Here is a 17,494-nt window from a genome sequence, read left to right on the forward strand (position 1 = left end):
GTTTATCCTCACTGCAGCCTGTGGTGGAGGCGGAGACCCCCACCCTTCACAGAGAAGGTCGAGGGGCTGTAGATGTGTTAGTGGACCGCCCGCCCGCTCACAGGGTTTAAGGCCGGTGCCCCCTGTGCAGATTCTGAGCCCCCCATCTGCTAGCGGGGACAGGCCTTGTTTTAAGTCGACTCGAATGTGTGGAGAGGAGGCCATTTTTTTTTAGTGATTAGAGCACTGTGCATTAGGAAAACTTACTGGAAATTTACAGATAAGTCCTTCCATCTTTGAGCTCTGACCAGAAAAATACAAAATGCATGTTAGCAGATCTTTTTGTCGTGAGCAATCGTAGGCACACTTTGGAGAGGCTGCAGCTGCGAGTTCTGAGTGGCTGGGAGCATTACTATAGTAAGTCTCAAAAATGCATGAAAAGTACACTTCCTTTCCCTTTTGAGAACTTATCCTAAGGAAAGAGCCGGAGATGGGCACAAAGACTTATCTCCCAGGACATCCATTTTAGTATTGAAAATAACAGAACAAAACTGGAAATAATCTATGTGCCTCCAAACAGGAAAATGATCATGTGTCCGGAACACTGAGTTACAATCGAGAATCATGTTTCTGAGGACTTCTAGTAATGTGATAAGAAAGCAGAGTGAATGGTGTGTGTAATAAGAACCAAATTTCATTTAAAATCTGTACACAAGTACCTAGGAAAAATGGGAAGCTCCTACATTAAGATGTTGAGTCCTCATCTGGGGGTGGGTGATGAGCAACTTTAGGGTGTTTTCTCTTTCTAATAGTCTGCGGTGCCCAGGAGACAACCGCAGGAGGCTTAGTATGACTGTTGGTCCACGAAGAGTTGGCTGTGACCACAGCATTTGCCTGCAGTGATTAACACCCAGGGTGACAAGCTTTTGACTTTAGGGAGACGGGAATTGGGTCTCCCTGGAAAAATGTGTTCGTTTTCACAGATCTGCCACAGAAAGTTACCTGGGCTCACGAACATCCCCCCCACCATGCCTCCAGTATGGTCCCCTGAGCCCCGAGCTGCGGGGTTTAGATGCACTCAAGGATGCAGCCTCCTGGGCTTGTCTCACCCAGGGGTGCAGGCGCACCTGGAGCCTCATGGGTACACTGGCCCCGGGGGGGGCTGCTCAGCTGTCAGACGGAGCTCATGGGCACTGACTACCCCTGGGAGTCCTGCCTGTGAGTGAGCAGTCACATCGGGTGGTTAGAGCCCATCTCTGCCCTGACGTCTAGCTTGTTGTCGGAATTCCTCCTGGTCTGGGAGAGGCGTCTCTGATGAAATCCTCGCGATGGAACAGATATTCCTTGAACACCAACTTTGTAGCAGGCCTGGTGCCAGGATGGAGAGAAAGGACACAGGGCCCCCACTGTCTAACAGCAGGAGAGATGGAAACACTTCAAAGAAGGAAGACCGCTGGGGCCGGTTCTCAGGTAGAGCATTCAGCTCCCCCAGCATCGGCTTCCTTCCCCAGCAGAGCACACGCACCACACACGTACCACACACTACACACACACTACACACGTACCACACGCACCACACACGTACCACACACTACACACACACCACACACACCACACATGTAGCACACACACCACACACGTACCACACGCACACCACACACGTTCTACATATACACTGCACACATCATACACGTACCACACACACACCACACACGTACCACACACACTACACACTTACCACACACGTACCACATGCACACCACACACTACCACACACACCACACATGTACCACACACACACCACACACGTACCACACACTACACACACACCACACACATACCACACACACACACCACACACATACCACACAAACACCACACACCACGCACACCACACACATACCACACGCACACCACACACGTAGCACACACACACCACACACGTTCCACACACACACCACACCACACGCACACCACGCACACCACACACACACCACAAGCACACCACATACACCATACACACCACACATTCTGTATATCACACACACAACACACATATGCACCACACTCGCACTCATACACTCCCACCCCTGCACACACCACACATGCTACACACACAGCACACACACATGCACACCCCTCTTCCTCAGCCTCTCACAGTGGGAGGATCAGACAGGCCTGGCCGGCGCCCCCGCCTGGCGTGCAGAGGAGGACGAGCCCTGTGCGGCCCTCCTTCCACCAGCCCCGCTGCTCTGCTCCCTCCAGGCCCTGGGCCGTCCCCATCCTTCCCCTGTGAACGTGTGCGTCCTCCTTCCCTGCTTGTTACTTGGCTTCTTTAGGCCTCTGTTTTGTTCCCTCGTCATTTGATTTCTGTCCAAGACGGGTCGGCATTTGTTAACACAGGGGCACATCCATATTCAGCCCGCAGGACTGCTCCTCAGAGGCTGTAAGGGCGCAGCGCTTAGAGGGCGCGGGCCGCAGGGCAGGGCCTGGGGAGGCCTCCCTGCCCCTCCTCCTCGAGGCCCCACCCGATGGTAGCGGACCCAGGCGGGGTGTGGGGGGTGGCACAGTCTGGCAGAGGAGCCCCTGGTCAAGGGGGTGTGAGAAGCCGGGGACGGGTTGGCTGGCAAGTTGGGGAGCTGGCAGCCGGCTCAGGCAGCAGAGGTTTAGAGAACGTAAGCTGGCTTCGTTGGCAATTTCCTAAAATATGGCTCCTCAAGCTGCCCTTCCTCTCCCGCCATCTGTCCCGAGGTTTCTCTGTGTGGGCAAGGGCAGCTGTGCCTTCTGAGATGCCAGCCCCAGCCCAGCAGCCCCTGGGTGGGGGCCTGAGTTCTCACTCACAGTCGCCCCTGTGAACGTGCTCAGCCACATACTTGGCGTCGTGGAAGACCCTGCCAGCAGTGCCCATGGCCCGGGCCCCGGGAGGTGACATCCTCTCACCCACCTGGACCGCAGCATTCGACTCCTTGGGCTCATTTCCCTGAAGCTCCATGAATGCTCTGGTGGGGGAGGGCATGTACCGCCCCCCCCCCCCCCCCGCAACCAGGCTGGGGTGAGGGCTCACCCACCTCCCAGGTCGAAGCAGCCCAGCCACCCGCCCCAGGACCCTTCGTCAGTCCCCTGCCTGCCACCTCGCTTCCCTCCGGCCTTGGGTGCCGATGAGGAAACTGAGGCCCAGGAAAGCTAACTGACTTGTCCCTGGTCTTCCAGTAAGTTTACATAAAAGCCAGATGTTCGTGGGTTTTTCTCTCCTAGTTGAGTCTTCTCTCCTCCTTCCACCCTGCTCCAAAACCCTCCGCTCTGCACTTTCGGCACAAGGTCCCTGGCGCAGAAAGGGAATATCGGTTGAGGGTTCGTAGACTGGCAGAGCCAGCTCTGTGACCTTTTCTCGGCGTCCTAACCTCTCTTTTCTGTCGAACAGAAAAAAACAATCATTTGATTCAGGAAGAACAGAGTACCCTGTGGGTGGCCACAGAGTTGTTTTGGCTCAAATTTAAAAAAACAAAGAAAAGAAATTGCCCTCAAGTGGGTCAGGGGACAGATAAATGTTAGTTTGGGGACCCCCTTGCCAGCGATCCTCAAACCCTGGCCCCGCTAGGAAGTGACTCAAAAGGTGAAAATGGGGTCCATCCCCTAGAGATTCATTTGGGCCTGTGAGGAATTGCTGTGTCTCTGCCTGTTTGCGGCTGGCTCTCCTGGGTGACCCCACCTGTCCCACCATAAAGGAGGTGATGGTTGGAACATGAGAGCACTGGACCCTTTCTTTCTTCCTGTCTCCTCCCCTTTCCTGGCTCCCTTTTGATTCAGAAGCTTCTGGAGAAGATGGACTTCCCACCCTGAGGTTCCCTGGCTTGCTCCTCTCTCCATGGTCACCCCCTGTCCCGGTGCTCCCTGTTTCTGTGGGGATGCCTGGCAGAGAGGAGGGGCCACTCCAAACTCCAGGCGCCCAGATGCCCCAGGATGGGCAGGAGGCTCAGGGCCCTCCAGTCCTGGGAGCAGTGGCCTGGGATGTGGAGGCCCCTGCAGGTCGAAGCAGGACCAGCAGCCTCTGTGAGGCACGGACAGGTGGCTGCTGGGCACCCAGATTACCCAGGGCACACCTCTCCCAGCTGGAGAGACCATCACTTCCATTACTTGAAGCTCCCAGAATGCAGTAGTCCCCCTTATCCGCGGTTTCACCTTCTGTAGTTTCGGTTACCTATAGTCAACTGCGGTCCGAAAATATTAAATGGAAAATACCCAAAATAAGCAATTCATGTTTTAAATGATGCGCTGTTCCGAGTAGTGTGATGACATCTTGTGCCATCCTGCTCTGTCCTGCCCGGGATGTGAATTGTCCCTTTATCCAGTGTTTCCGTGCTGTGAGTCACTTAGTAGCTGTGTCGGTCATCAGATCGACTGTCACAATATCGCAGTGCTTCTGTGCAAGTAACCCTTGGTTTACGTAACAGTGACCCCAAAGTGCAAATGTAGGGATGCTAGCAATTCAGAGATGCCCAAGAGAAGTGGTAAGATGCTCCTTTTAAGTGAAAAGGGAATGCAGTACCATAAGATATTCTGAGAGAGAGAGAGATCGACTACATTCACATAACTTTCATTACAGTATATTGTTATAACTGTTTTATTAGTAGTTATTGTTGTTCATCTCTTACTGTGCCTAATTTGTAAAGTAAACTGTATCACAGTATGTGTATATAGGAAAAAAATGTATGTGTATCCACTACAGGTCTTGAAATATGTGTCCCAAGGATAGGAGGGTCTACTGTGTTTTTCAAATAATAATAAAGAAACAGGGCTACTGAGTTGAGGTATATTTTAAATGTTTACTTGGAGCAGAGTAACGCTTTTCACACCCACCCAGCAGTGTGACTGTGCTATTCACAAGATAACAGAAGTTAAAAAACAACACAAAACAATCCACAGTGCACTAGGTGGGAAGTGAGACACCTGTTTAAAGTCGATGAGTCTCATTTCTTACCCCATCTGTGTTTTCCTGGATTGAATGTTAGCCTCATTTAATCAAGACTTTAAATCTGAGGGGGCCTCTGCTGCTGGTGGCACCCCAGTGTGGGCCTGCCCGTGGGGTCCCCACACGCGTCTCTGTCCTGAGGCAGTCCACAGTGGAAAGCAGGTGCCTGAATGTGCTGGCTGAGTGGGATAGAGACAGACCCTTGCCATCAAGGTGGTGGGCTCAGTCTCTGTGTGGGTCAGTTAGCTGCAGTCTGCACGCTGCCCCCTGCTGGTCATTTCAGAAATGACTGACATTGGTCTGGAACAGCCTTTCTCAAACCATGGGCTGGATGTTCCCAACAGGGCAGGGGGATCTACAAGATCAAACTTAATTTTCATACTAATAATAAGACATTTGGCCTGGCCAGTGTGGCTCAGTGGATTGAGTGTCGTCCCATGGACTGAGAGGTCCCGGTTCGATTCCCAGTCAGGGCACATACCCAAGTTGCAGGCTTGGTCCCCAGTAGGGGGCATGCAGGAGGCAGCTGATCAATGTTTCTCTCTCATGTCGATGTTTCTATCTCTCTCTCCCTTCCTCTCTCTCTAAAAAATAAATAAAAACATATTAAGCCCGGCCGCTGTGGCTCAGTGGTTGAGTGTTGACCCATGCACCAAGAGGTCACTTGTTCAATTCCAGGTCAGGGCACATGCCCAGGTTGTGGGCCCAATCCCCAGTGAGGGGCATGCAGGAGGCGGCCAATCGATGTTCTTTCTCATCGATGTTTCTCTCTCTCTCTCCCTCTCCCTTCCTCTCTCTTTAAAATCAATAAAGAAAAAAAATTAAAGAAATAATAAGACATTTGTTCTCATTATCTCACAAACATGACAAGTTGAATGATACGGTTTCAGATGCCACTAGTCTTTAAGAAACAACCAACTGTTGAGTTTGGGTGCAGGGTGGAAGAATGGCCACAGTGGTCAGGAAAGGCAATGAAAAGACTTCTTTCTCCCTTCCCAACCCGAATACGCGTCCGCGAGAGTCCGGATGTCCTTCATGCACTTTAACAAAACCAGATGTCGCGAAGATTGAATGGAATGTCAGATATGAGCATCCAGCTGTTGTCTGCTCTGCCGACCCTTGCACAGATTTGTGAAAATGTAAAGCAATGCTGTTATTCCACTCAGGGTTTCTGCTTTGAGAATATAGTTCTTTAAAAACAAAAACATGTAAATGTCTAATGGGTTTATTATTTTTAAATGAATTTATTTTTTTCTCTTTTAATGTCTAATATAAATATCAATAGATATAATGCATATCACTCGGAGTCCTCGAGAATTTAAAAATAAATTTTTTTCTTTATTGATTTTAGAGAGAGAGGGAGAGAGAGATAGAAACATCGATGACAGAGAACATCGTTTGGCCGCCTCCTACACACCCCCCACTGGGGATGGGGCCCACAACCTGGGCATGTGCCCTGACCGGGAATCGAACTGACGACCTCTCAGTGCGTGGGTTGATGCTCAACCACAGAGCCACACTGGTTGGGCATCCTCAATAATTTTTATAACAATTTAATGAGCCCTGGCGGGTTTGGCTCAGCGGTAGAGCATTGACCTGTGGTCCAGAGACACCGGGGTTCGGTTCCCGCTAAGGGCATGTACCTCAGTTGCAGTTTGTCCCCGGCCTTAGTTGGGTTGTGCAGGTGGCAACCACTCGATGTGTCCCTTTCACGTCGATGTTTCTCTCTCTCTCTCCCTCCCCACTCTATCTGAACAAAAAATGGAAAAATGTCCTTGGTTGAGGGTGAAAAAAAAAAACCAATTTAATTAGATATAATTCTCCTACCGTAAAATTTACCTGTGAAGGGTATGATTCAGTGGTTTTAGTGTATTCACAACGTTCTGCAACCATCACCACTATCAAACCCCAGAACAGTTTCATCCAAAAGAACCCTGAACCCATTAGCAGGCATTCCCCCTCCTCCCTTCCCCCACCCCAACGGGGACAGCAACTAATCTACACTCTCTCTCTCTAGATTTGCCTATTCTGAATATTTCATATAAATGGAACCATACAATATGTAGTCTGTTGTGACTGACTTCTTTCACTGAGCAAAATGTTTTTAATGGTTGCCCGTGTTATGGCCAAATAATGTTCCATTGTATGGTGAGCCACATTTGATCAGTTTATCAGTTGATGGGCCTTTGAATTGTTGCCACTTTTTGGCTAGCGTGAACAATGCTGCTACGAACATTCGTGTACAAGATTTCGCGTGCATGTGTGCTTTCGGTTCTCTTTGGTACATACCTAGAACAAGTTTCTGGGTCATGTGGCAACTCTGTTTATCATTTGAGGAACTGCCAAGACTAATTTCTGACCTCAATCATTTTTAGGAGTGTAAAGAAAAGAAGCCCTGTGTTTGAGAACCACTGGGCTGGAGGGATTGGATCAGGGCAGTGTGGATAACTCAGTACAGTCCCTGTCTTTGCTCTGGGTCGATTCCCTCAAAAGCATCTCTGTCTGTTTTCCTCCTTTTTCTCCCTCTAACACACGTCCTTGGTGGCGAAGAGAAAGGCGTATGCGGGCCATAGACGTTAAACCACCAGGAGGTTCTGGAGCAGGGTCACCTCGCGGCAGGCGCCCCGAGGGTGCAGTTTGCACCATGTCCCCTGCAGTTGTGCAGGGTGCGGTCCGGCGGCAGCTCTGCTTCTGCCTCTGCCCTCCGGGCACTGTGACCGCTGGCTGTGGCGGAACCTCTTGGGGAGCAGAGTCTATGAAGGCCTGTTGGCAAAGCTGAGGAGGGCGCCTGGCTTCAGCACACCCATGTGCCTTGGCCGCTGCTCAGGTCCCCCTCTTTTGGGGGCCTGTAGGGTTTGCCCAGGTTGCCTGGCCATATCTCCACCCCCGCCACCGCTGTGCGCCAGCCCAGGTCCCTCCTGCTGGACGATGTGCAGGGATCAAATCCCCGCCACCCCCAGGCTGGCCAGCTACTTTGAAAATGCGGTCGCCCCTTCTTTCAAAAGGAGCTGGGAGGGAACAGACTCAGCTGGAGGAGCTGGAGGAGTGAGTCTGATGGACTCCAGGCCTCGGGCAACGGTGTAGGGATGGGTTGGAAGTGCCGCTTTGTGGAGCCCGGGGGACTGCTGCCATCGGCACCCGGGCCAGTGACACGCTCTTTCTTCTTCCTCTCACCTCAGATGTGACTCCCAGTGGCTGGGCGCTCCAGGCATGGCTGCCACCATCTTCGGCAGCGGGAGCCAGCAGTGGGTGTGCCCCAACGATCGGCAGCTGGCCCTGCGCGCCAAGTGAGTACCTCTGGGGCTGGCAGGCCTCCCTCCCTCCCCTGGCCCTGTTCCCCTCCTTGCTTTGGCGAGAGTCGGTCCCAGGGACCCAGAGAGAGGTCGGGAGGCAAGTGCCTGTCTAAGAAACACCATGCCCCATGCCCTGGGCCGGGCACACATGTAGCCACCGTATGGCCTTCATCTGCGTTTCTCAGGAAAGGGAGGCCGGGCTCCTCGGCGGGGCCAGGACCGCACCAGGCTCCTCTGACTCCCGCACCTGTGTTCCGATGGCAACAGGCGGTGGGGAGCCAGGCCACTGCCTTTGCCTTCTCCGTGCAGAGCATAAATCCCAGTCACTGAGCCTTCAGTGCCTCAGCCCCTGGGGGCAGGGAGCCTTTGATCTCTGGAGGCACACTTCACAGTTGAGTGGCAGGCGTGACAGACAGGACAGTGAAGGCAGAGAGAGGGATGAAGGAAGAGCTGCATCCGCTGTCACAAACACCACCAGCCTCGGGCCCCAGGGCTCCTCCGCGCTCCTGTCAGGGTCTGTCTGGTTCTGACTTGTCTCCCTGGGGTCCTGGTTTTTGTGTTGTCTCTCATCCTGGTGACCCCTCAGCTCCATTTTGCTTAGTCTGTCTCTACCTGCTGTCCCCCTTTGGCTGAAGACCCGGGGCTCACAGATGCTTCCCCGTTTCCTTATCTCTCCAGGGAATTGGGGGTCCCTGGTGTTAGCTAAGCCTAAGAGTCCCCTTCATCTGTCAAACTGTGTCAATTACCAGAGCCAGCATTTCCCAAATGGGACTGAATTAAAAAAATTTGCAATTAGATGTTAGGAGCCTGCGGGGACACAGAGCTGAAACATCAAAGGGGAGAGAGAAATTAATATGAAATGCCCAAGAGGAGTGGAGTCCTGCACGATTTGCAGGAATCTTTGCACGACAGTTGATTTGTCCTTCTCACTGGGATGGCTCAGTCCCCGCAGGGGAAGAGACCAGGGAGGGAACCTGCCCCTCTCCCTCTCTCCTCTCTGCCAGACAAGAGGATGTGTCCTTCCGGGCTGGGTGCCAGGAGCCCGGGAGAGCTGTGCTCTGGTACCAGGGCCCGGTGGGAACCCCGGCCACCCCTCCGGCGTTTCCCTCAGTTCTTGCTGACCTTGTCTTGTACTCAGCAGCAGCCAGACGCTGTTTTAGCACCTTTCAGAGGAGCAAATGCTTTTATCTCCTCCCCAGGGTGTTCTGCCTTGTAATGCCAGGCTGGGCCAAGGAGAGTACTAAGATCTCCATATCCAGGCACTGTGCTGAGGGTCCCTCTGGGAAGCCTGGGGCGGTTATCTTCCCGGGGCTCTAGCTTGGGTCTGTCCTCTGTCCTTCAGCCACCATCAGACGTTTTCCAAACCCCTCCCGTGGGCCTGGCACTGGCGGCACAGCAGCGAGCAAGACCACCGTGGTCTCTTGTCGTAAGGCACTAATGGGTAGGAGTGAGCATTACACACGTAATTACCCATGTGCTTTAACAGTGGACACAGCACTCGGGGTGGAAGGGGTGCTAACCTAATCTGGAAATCGGGAGAGGTTTCACTGAGAGTGATACTTATGTTGAGTCCTGGGGAGGGGTAAATGTTAGATGGAAATATAAGGGAGGGGCTTCTAGAAGAAGGAACAGTGTGTGCAAAGGCCCTGTGGTAGAAAGAACATGGCACGAAGAGAGCCTAGTGTTGACGTGAATACAGAGTGAGTGAGGCTGTGAATGGGGTAAAAGGAAGATGTAGAGGTGGGCAGGGGCCAGATGGGGCAGGGCCTGGTTCTCCAGAGACTCACATTCTGGGAGGTGGGCATAGAGGGTCCCAGCTTCCCTCAAAATAATGTTTACGCCCTGGCCAGTGTGCTCAGTGGTTAGAGTTTCAGCCTGTGCACCGAAGGGTCGCAGATTTGGTTCCTGGTCAAGGGCACGTACCTGGGTTTTAGGTTTGACAGCCAGCTGTGGTTGGGGTCATGCCAACCAATCAGTGTGTCTCTCTCACATTGATGTCTCTGTCTCTCTGTCTCTGTCTCTGTCTCTCTCTCTTCCTCCCTTGCACTGTCTCTCAAAATCAATGGGAAAATATCCTTGGGTGAGATTTAACAACAACAACAAAAACATGTTTAAACCCAGTGATGGAGCTATGCCCAAGCCTTATGAAAACAGGATGGACCCTTACCCATCTTGGGATCAAGGAAAAGCCCTCTGGTGAAGATCATGTCTAAAAGAATAGGAGTGAGCCCGTGGAAAGGGGGTTTAGGGAGAGGGCACGCTCCCTGGGTGGGCGGCACAGCGTGAGCAAAGGCCTGCAGCAGTGTGCAGCCCAGAGCGTGGGGACGTAGGAGCAGTTGTTGGTAACACACTATGCGAGGCCAGGGGAGTCGAGGGACGAGGGCACCCTACGGGTACATACAGATGGCACTGGGCACTACTGAAGGTTCTTCCCGGGGGGTGCAGCCCGTCTACGTCTGGTAGCCTGAGTGGGCCTCCTTGGCTGTGTGGATGGGCACTGCAGGGGACATGATGCTCGGTGGCCGCCATGGCTAGTGGGAGTGGGGCCTGATGGGGTGGGTAGAGAGCTGGGGACAATTCAAATGAGAGAATGTAACTTGGCGAAGCTTAGTGGGTGATCAGACGGAGACAGGAAAGGAGGTTTGGAGGATGCCCTGGGGGAGCCTGGCTGTTGGCAGCAGCTAGATACTAGACAGGAGCTCCCCTGGCCAGGAGGCCTGCCGACTCCCGAGTTGCCTTTAGAAAGCCACCTCCCTGTGCCTGGCTCTGAGAGACGGGGAGGCCAGCCTTGCCGAATGACATGAGGTCCAGTGGGAGGGGTCTGCAGAGCCTGGGCCGGCACTGGGCCCAGAGTGAGCTGGGTAGCTGTGCCTGCTGGGACAGGTGGCGGTGCTGGTGCTGTGTCCTCCCCCCAAATGGCTAGGTTAGTTTCCCTGGTTGTACATCCTCCTCACACCCACCTGCAAGTCCCACCCACCTGCAAGTCCCACCCACCTGCAAGTCCCACCCACCTGCAAGTCCCACCCACCTGCATGTCCCACCCACCTGCAAGTCCCACCCACCTGCAAGTCCCACCCACCTGCAAGTCCCACCCACCTGCATGTCCCCAGCACCTTATGTGCCTGGCATCACAGTGGATGCTCAATAAATGTGCATTGAGTGAGTAGCTCTTATAATTTACATTAAATATTTTATATTACATATTATAGTTTACATTAAATATTATAAATTACATAAATATTTGGGTGATTGATTGAGCAGCTGTCTCCCAGCATGTTGTAGTTCTTCAGGGTGACTTTGCCCCTTGTCCATCTCTCTCCCTGGCACCTGGCACAGAATGTCTCGGAGAAGCTGGAACCCAGGGCTGGGAGAGGGGGCTCAGTCTGCTGCTGCCATTCCCGCCCCCTCCAGAGAAACAGAAGGGGTTTGAGTCCTTCCCCTTAGCTCCAGGCAGAGATGTCACTGGAGAAGGCGGAGCCCGTGGGCCAGGCCCCGCCCACTCTCCTGGCCTGCCCAGACCACCCTTCTCATGCAGCCCGTCACCCTCCTGCTCTTGAACCCTCTGTTCTCAAAATGCTGTCAATCCCTTTTATTTCCAAGGTTTATTTTATTATTATTTTTAATCCTCACCCAATGATATTTTTCTATTTATCATCAGATAGAGTGGGAGGGAGGAAGAAAGAGGGAGAGAAAGAGAGAGAGAGGGAGAGAGAGATCATTGATGTGAGAGAGACATATCAACTGGTTGCCTCCCACACGACCCGACCAGGGTCGGGGATGAACTTCAACTGAGGCACGTGCCCTTGACCAGAATGGAACCCGCAACTCATTGGTCTGTGGGCCGACGTTCTAACCACTGAGCCAAACCGGCCAGGGCCGCAAGGTTTATTTTAAACCTGATTACAGTTCTTTCCTGTTCCATAGTAAACTCCATCTCACTTTATCCTCTGACTCAGACCTAGGTTTTCATTCTTCTCTTGATCACCTTCTGCGCTCTTCCCTGCAAACCTCACGCGCGTGGTCGTGGCCTTCATGTGTACAGCGGGCTCCTTCCATGCTCCTGTCCCCGCAGCGCTAAGGTGGTGCTGCCATCTTTGCGAGGCCCAGGAGCTGGTGGGTGGCAGAGCCGGCACTTGGAGCCTGGCATCTCCCTGTCCCCTGACACAGCAGCTGGGCCTTCCCAGACTGTTCTCAGGGGGCTTTGGGGGCATGGCAGGGGTGTTGGGGTTTGCACGGGGTGGCCTCAAAGCCCGTGTTGTTCTCTGTCAAGGCTGCAGACAGGCTGGTCTGTGCACACCTACCAGACAGAGAAGCAGAGGAAGAGCCAGTGCCTCAGCCCCGCCGAGGTGGAGGCCATCCTGCAGGTCATCCAGAGGGCCGAGCGGCTGGACGTCCTGGAGCAGCAGAGGATCGGGTGAGCGCTCCAGGCTGGGTCAGGAGCGGACCAGCGAGCTGGGCATCTGGCACCCTCGTCCTAGGGCTGGCTTTCCACCACTGGGGTGACAGCTCTGCCTGAACACCCGTGGAGGGTAGACACATGACCCAGCCCATCGAAGCCTCAGTGTACCCACCTGTAAGATGGGGACAGCGGCTGCTGGGGGGCCCAGGCTGTGGGCGTGAGTGAGTGAGGTGCAGTGTGTTGGGGCCGTTCAGCTCTGCAGCCGTGGTTCAGCAGCGAGGGATTCAGGTCGAGGCTGCCCCTGGAGGGCCCACGGGAGACTCCAGCAGGAGCCACTGTCCACCTTGTTCTAAGCTCTTCCCCTGGCCCGCAGCATCCAGAGCTGACGAGACGCTGTCTTCAAACAGCTTTGTTGGGTCTTTCTTTGCTTGTTTAGTGACAAAAGCAATTCACACTTCCTCGAGAGTCTGGAAAACACAGAAAAGCACAAGTGGGCAGGACTTAATTTGATTCTGATCTCCCTGTGCGGCTTCTGTTTATCCTTTTCTAGTAAATATGTGATCATTTAAAGAAGTCGGGCTTTGTGGAAACAGAGGTCTAGACAGTGGAAGCACTGCTACAAAGGTCACTGCTGTCCAGGCAGTTCAGTGTATGTGCCTCAGTGAACTGACCTTTTACTATCACTGTATTTCACAGAGGGCTTAGATCAGAGACTCGTCTTGCTTTTGTCCCTGCTCCTGACCTGGCTCTGGCTCTGTGCTGCCCAGGGCCCTGCAGGGTGCTCTGCAGACCCCCCAGCTGACGACTGACACCCAGGAGGGTGTGCAGGGAGCAGTGGGGGGTGTTTCACGTGGGCTCCCCGCCGTATAGTGGAAGCATTTGTGCCCCCTCGTCCACCTGGGCTTCCGCCCTGGCCTTCCCTGTGCTGCTCACTGGCGCCCTCTGGGAGCCCCGGGTCTGGCAGGGGCACAGAAGGCCCCAGAAGGCAGTGCCTCAGATTAGTCAGAAGGAGGAGATAGGTGCATCCTGTGTGTTCCATGAGTTAGGAGGCACGGGGTCCTACCGACAGGGGTCCCCGAGAACAAGCGGGTCAGGCCAGGGCTGAAGCTGGCTTTGCTCCAGAGACCCTGTAGGTCCCTGGGTAAAGGACGGTGACCCCTGTGGAAGGCAGGAGTGCTTACTAGAGGCAGCCTCATGCCAGTCTGTTCGCCCTCGGCTCCCTGGCAGAATCTGATCACCTCGGGAGAGCGAGGTTGCCCCGAGAGCGGGGCCTGGGTGTGGACTCAGGCCCCCCCTCTTAAGAGCTGCGTGTCCTTGGCAAGTGACTTCACATTTCTGAGCCTCAGTCATCTCATCTTTAAAATGGGGGAGATAGCATCCTTCTCCGTCGGGGGGCGGGGAGGGACAGTTAGGGGAGATAAGGTACCCCTCCTCTGTCCTCCATTCATTCAAGAGTTTTCACCGCGTGGCCACTGGGCACTGGAGCTCCTGCTGCCGACAGCCCTGAAGTGCTGCGGGTGCCGTGGGGCTCACAGTGTGGCCGTCCTGGAGCAGGTCACAGGGGGCGAGGCTGTGGGCCCGCGAGGAGAGGCACCTGCCCCAGGGTTAGTGGGGTTCAGGAACGGCTCCTGGACACTCACATCCGAGGTTCAGAGACAGGCTCCTTTTCTTTCTCCCGCTTCTTCATCTGCCCTGTTGCTCAAACCAGAGGCCTCTACATCATCCTGGATCTCTGTTACCTCCCCGCACCCACATCCGTCGGGGCTGCCTCTGAAATACAGCCCGGCCAGCCTCCACCTTCCTGCCCGGGGCCTTCCAGCAGCTCCCGCTGGCCTCCCCACCTCCATGCAGGCCCCCCTGCTCCCCCGCAATCCTGAGTGAGCTTTTATCTGTCACCCGATCCAGTCACTCCTCTGCTGAAACTCCTCAGGAGCCGTGCCCTGACCTTAGAGAATGATCCAAACTCCTCTTTGCGGCCCACAAAACCCACGTCATCCGGCCCTCCGCACCCCTCCAGCCTCCTCTTATCCCGGCTCCTGCCCGCGTGCCCACAGAGCGGTAGCCACCTGGCCTTCTTACCGCCCTGACGTGCTGGCCCTTTCTCACCGGACGTTCCAGGCTGTTCCCTCCGCCTGGACTGCTCCCCCTGGCTCTTCACGTGGTCTGGTCCTCGTCATCCTTGAGCTCTCAGCTCAGCGTCCTCGGGGAGGACTTCACTGGTCACCCTCAGACGTGCCCCTGCCCCCCCCCCCCGTCTCCTTCCCCTGCCCACTTACTTTTTCCCGTGATGCTTTCCCCTCTGAGGTCAGTTTGCTCGTCTCTGTTTCTGGCCCTCCTCCCTTTATGGAAGATAAGTTCCATGAGAGCAGAGACCACGTCCATCTCTGGCTTGTTTCCTACAATATTCCCAGCGCCTGGCACCATCATAGGGGCTCAATTAATATCAGTGAGTTAACGAGTGACCAGAGGTGTAGCCGGGGGAAGAGGCGAGGCAGGGAGCAGTACCCCAGGTGAGGGAACAGCACGTGGGGCGTGGTGTCGTGTGGGGCCCGTGGCCGCGGTGTCCGGGCAGTGGTCAGGTTGGGACAGGAAGCACGTTCCATCTGACTCCGCCCTGTGCTGCAGGCGGCTGGTGGAGCGGCTGGACACCATGCGGCGCAACGTGATGGGGAACGGCCTCTCCCAGTGTCTGCTCTGCGGAGAGGTGCTGGGCTACCTGGGCAGCTCGTCGGTGTTCTGCAAAGACTGTCGGAAGGTAAGGCCCCGCTCTGGTCCCGCCACTCTGGCTACCCGGCCTGGGCCAGCTCTGCTGCTGGACAAGCTCTGTGGCTTTGCATCCCGGCTCCCAGGAGTGTGTGTGTTTGTGTGCACACGTGTGAGCACGTGATATCCTATGCTGCTTGGCCAGAAGGTCAAATGGTCTGGCTTCTAGGGCCCGCCCTGCAGAGTGGACCTCTGGGTCTCACAGGCCCCGGAGTGACTTCAGCTCTTCCACTAGCCATATGACCTCTGAAAACTTGTTTAATATGTTTTATCATCATCTTGATCTGTAAAATAGGGATAATCATAATATGTACCTTAGAGAGTTATGAGGATTGCAATATTATATGCAAAGCTCTTAAAACTTCATCTGGCACATTAAGTACTCTGTAAATGTTATTAGTTGTTATTAAGTAAATACACTTCTCCTCAGAGCCAAATTGTATCTAGGATTGAACTTCCTGTGCTACTGGTCTCTTGGTCCTTGGCCACTCAAATGAGAATAATCTTTGCAGTAGGTTAAATAAAGAGTTTTCTCATTTTCTTTTATTCTTTTTTTTTTTTTTTTTCTGTTTTAATCCTCACCTGGGTATATGTTTTTATTGATTTTAGAGAGGGAGGGAGAGAGAGAAAATGAGAGAGAAACATCAATAGGTTGCCTCCTGTACATACCCTGACCAGGATTAAACCTGCAGCGTAGGCATGTGCCCTGACTGGGAATCGAACCCGCAACCTTTTGGTGTACGGGATGACGCTCCAACCAGCTGAGCCACCTGGCCAGGGCTCTCCGTTCTTATACTCCATTGATTGTACTAAGTGCCACGTCCTACATTGTTTCATATGAGTCCAATACATTTCACAATAAAATTTTGTTTTTCCTAGAGTTCTGGATTGCCTTTATTTTTCTCATTGACCAAAGAGTAATGTGCCTTCTGGTCCTCAAGATGATTTAGCGTCTCTTCCATGGAGCCTACTTTTTCTCTCGCCAGAAACCCTTCTGGGTTCTTATTCCTGCTTGAGCTTAGACGTTGCTGCACAGCCGTAATCGGGGCCTGCCCTGTGCTGGCTCCTGGGCTGGAGACACCGTTTCCAACATCCCAGGTCTCTCGCTTTTTCAGTCTCCCAGTCTAATTTTCCTGAGATCATCCTCAAGCAACTTCCATGAGCCAGTCACTGAGTTAAGCCTGGAGTCATTCTGATGAACAAGAGAGAGAAAGAACCTTCTCTCTTGAGAATACCTTGTGTGGGAGAACCCCAAAATTTGACAAAAAATGATCAAATCATTAAGATTTCGAGAGTAATAACTCTGGGAAGATGTAACAGGAGATAGAACACTGGGGTGGGGTGGGTGGTAAGAGCTGACAGGGCTGTAAAATATGAAGACGTCAAACACTGGAGGCCATTGGCAACCTTGGCATGGGCATTTTCTTTTCTTTTTTTCAATCCTCACCAGAGGACATTTTTGCATTTATCTTCAGATGGAGCGGGAAAGAGAGAGGGAGAGAGAGAGAAACATCAATGTGAGAGAGACACATCAAGTGATTACCACCCACACAACCACAACCAGGGCCGGGGACACACCACAACTGAGGTACGTGCCCTTAGCGGGAACCAAACCTGTGACTCTCTGATCTGCAGGCCGACGCTCTAACCGCTGAGCCAAACCGGCCAGGGCGGCAAGGGCATTTTCAATGGCATTCAGAGGCTGGGTAAGAGAACCAAGGTGCAAAGAGGTTAATGTGCACAACTACTAAGTGGGAAAACCAGGGTTTCAGCTAAGATGATTGGCTCTGGGGCATGTGGCGACCTGGCTGAGGAATGTCGACGGACTGCGGAAGGTTCTCAAGAGCACTGCAGGTGTGGCAGGTGCCTGGGTGTCAGGGAGGGGATGGGCACTCCTGTGCCAGCTCCTCCCGCAGTCCTCCACAGGCCCTGGACTAGATGCCAGCATAGGTGCTGGGCACAGGGACCAGGAACGTCTTGCCCCTGGCACCTGAGCAGGTGGGGTTATATTTTGTGATTTCTGCCCGGGGGAGTGGGGCCCAGCAGCCTCTTTCCTCCTCTGCCCTTCAGCCCCAGAACTGCTGTACATGT

At 53.7% G+C, this 17,494-nt stretch overlaps 1 protein-coding gene across 2 annotated transcripts in view; it reads left to right on the forward strand.

Moving 5' to 3' along the window:
- Positions 1-17,494, forward strand: part of RPH3AL (rabphilin 3A like (without C2 domains)) — a 113,069-nt gene that overhangs the window by 13,797 nt on the left and 81,778 nt on the right. For both annotated transcript variants that reach the window (XM_036268080.1, XM_036268081.1), the window contains exons 2-4: positions 8,128-8,235; positions 12,512-12,655; positions 15,266-15,395. In XM_036268080.1, the coding sequence (XP_036123973.1) occupies positions 8,159-8,235; positions 12,512-12,655; positions 15,266-15,395 (351 nt within the window). In that variant the 5' untranslated portion in view covers positions 8,128-8,158. The remainder of the gene's footprint in view (positions 1-8,127; positions 8,236-12,511; positions 12,656-15,265; positions 15,396-17,494) is intronic.

Source organism: Molossus molossus, unplaced genomic scaffold, assembly GCF_014108415.1.
Source record: "Molossus molossus isolate mMolMol1 unplaced genomic scaffold, mMolMol1.p scaffold_m16_p_19, whole genome shotgun sequence".
In the NCBI taxonomy this organism is placed as follows: domain Eukaryota; kingdom Metazoa; phylum Chordata; class Mammalia; order Chiroptera; family Molossidae; genus Molossus; species Molossus molossus.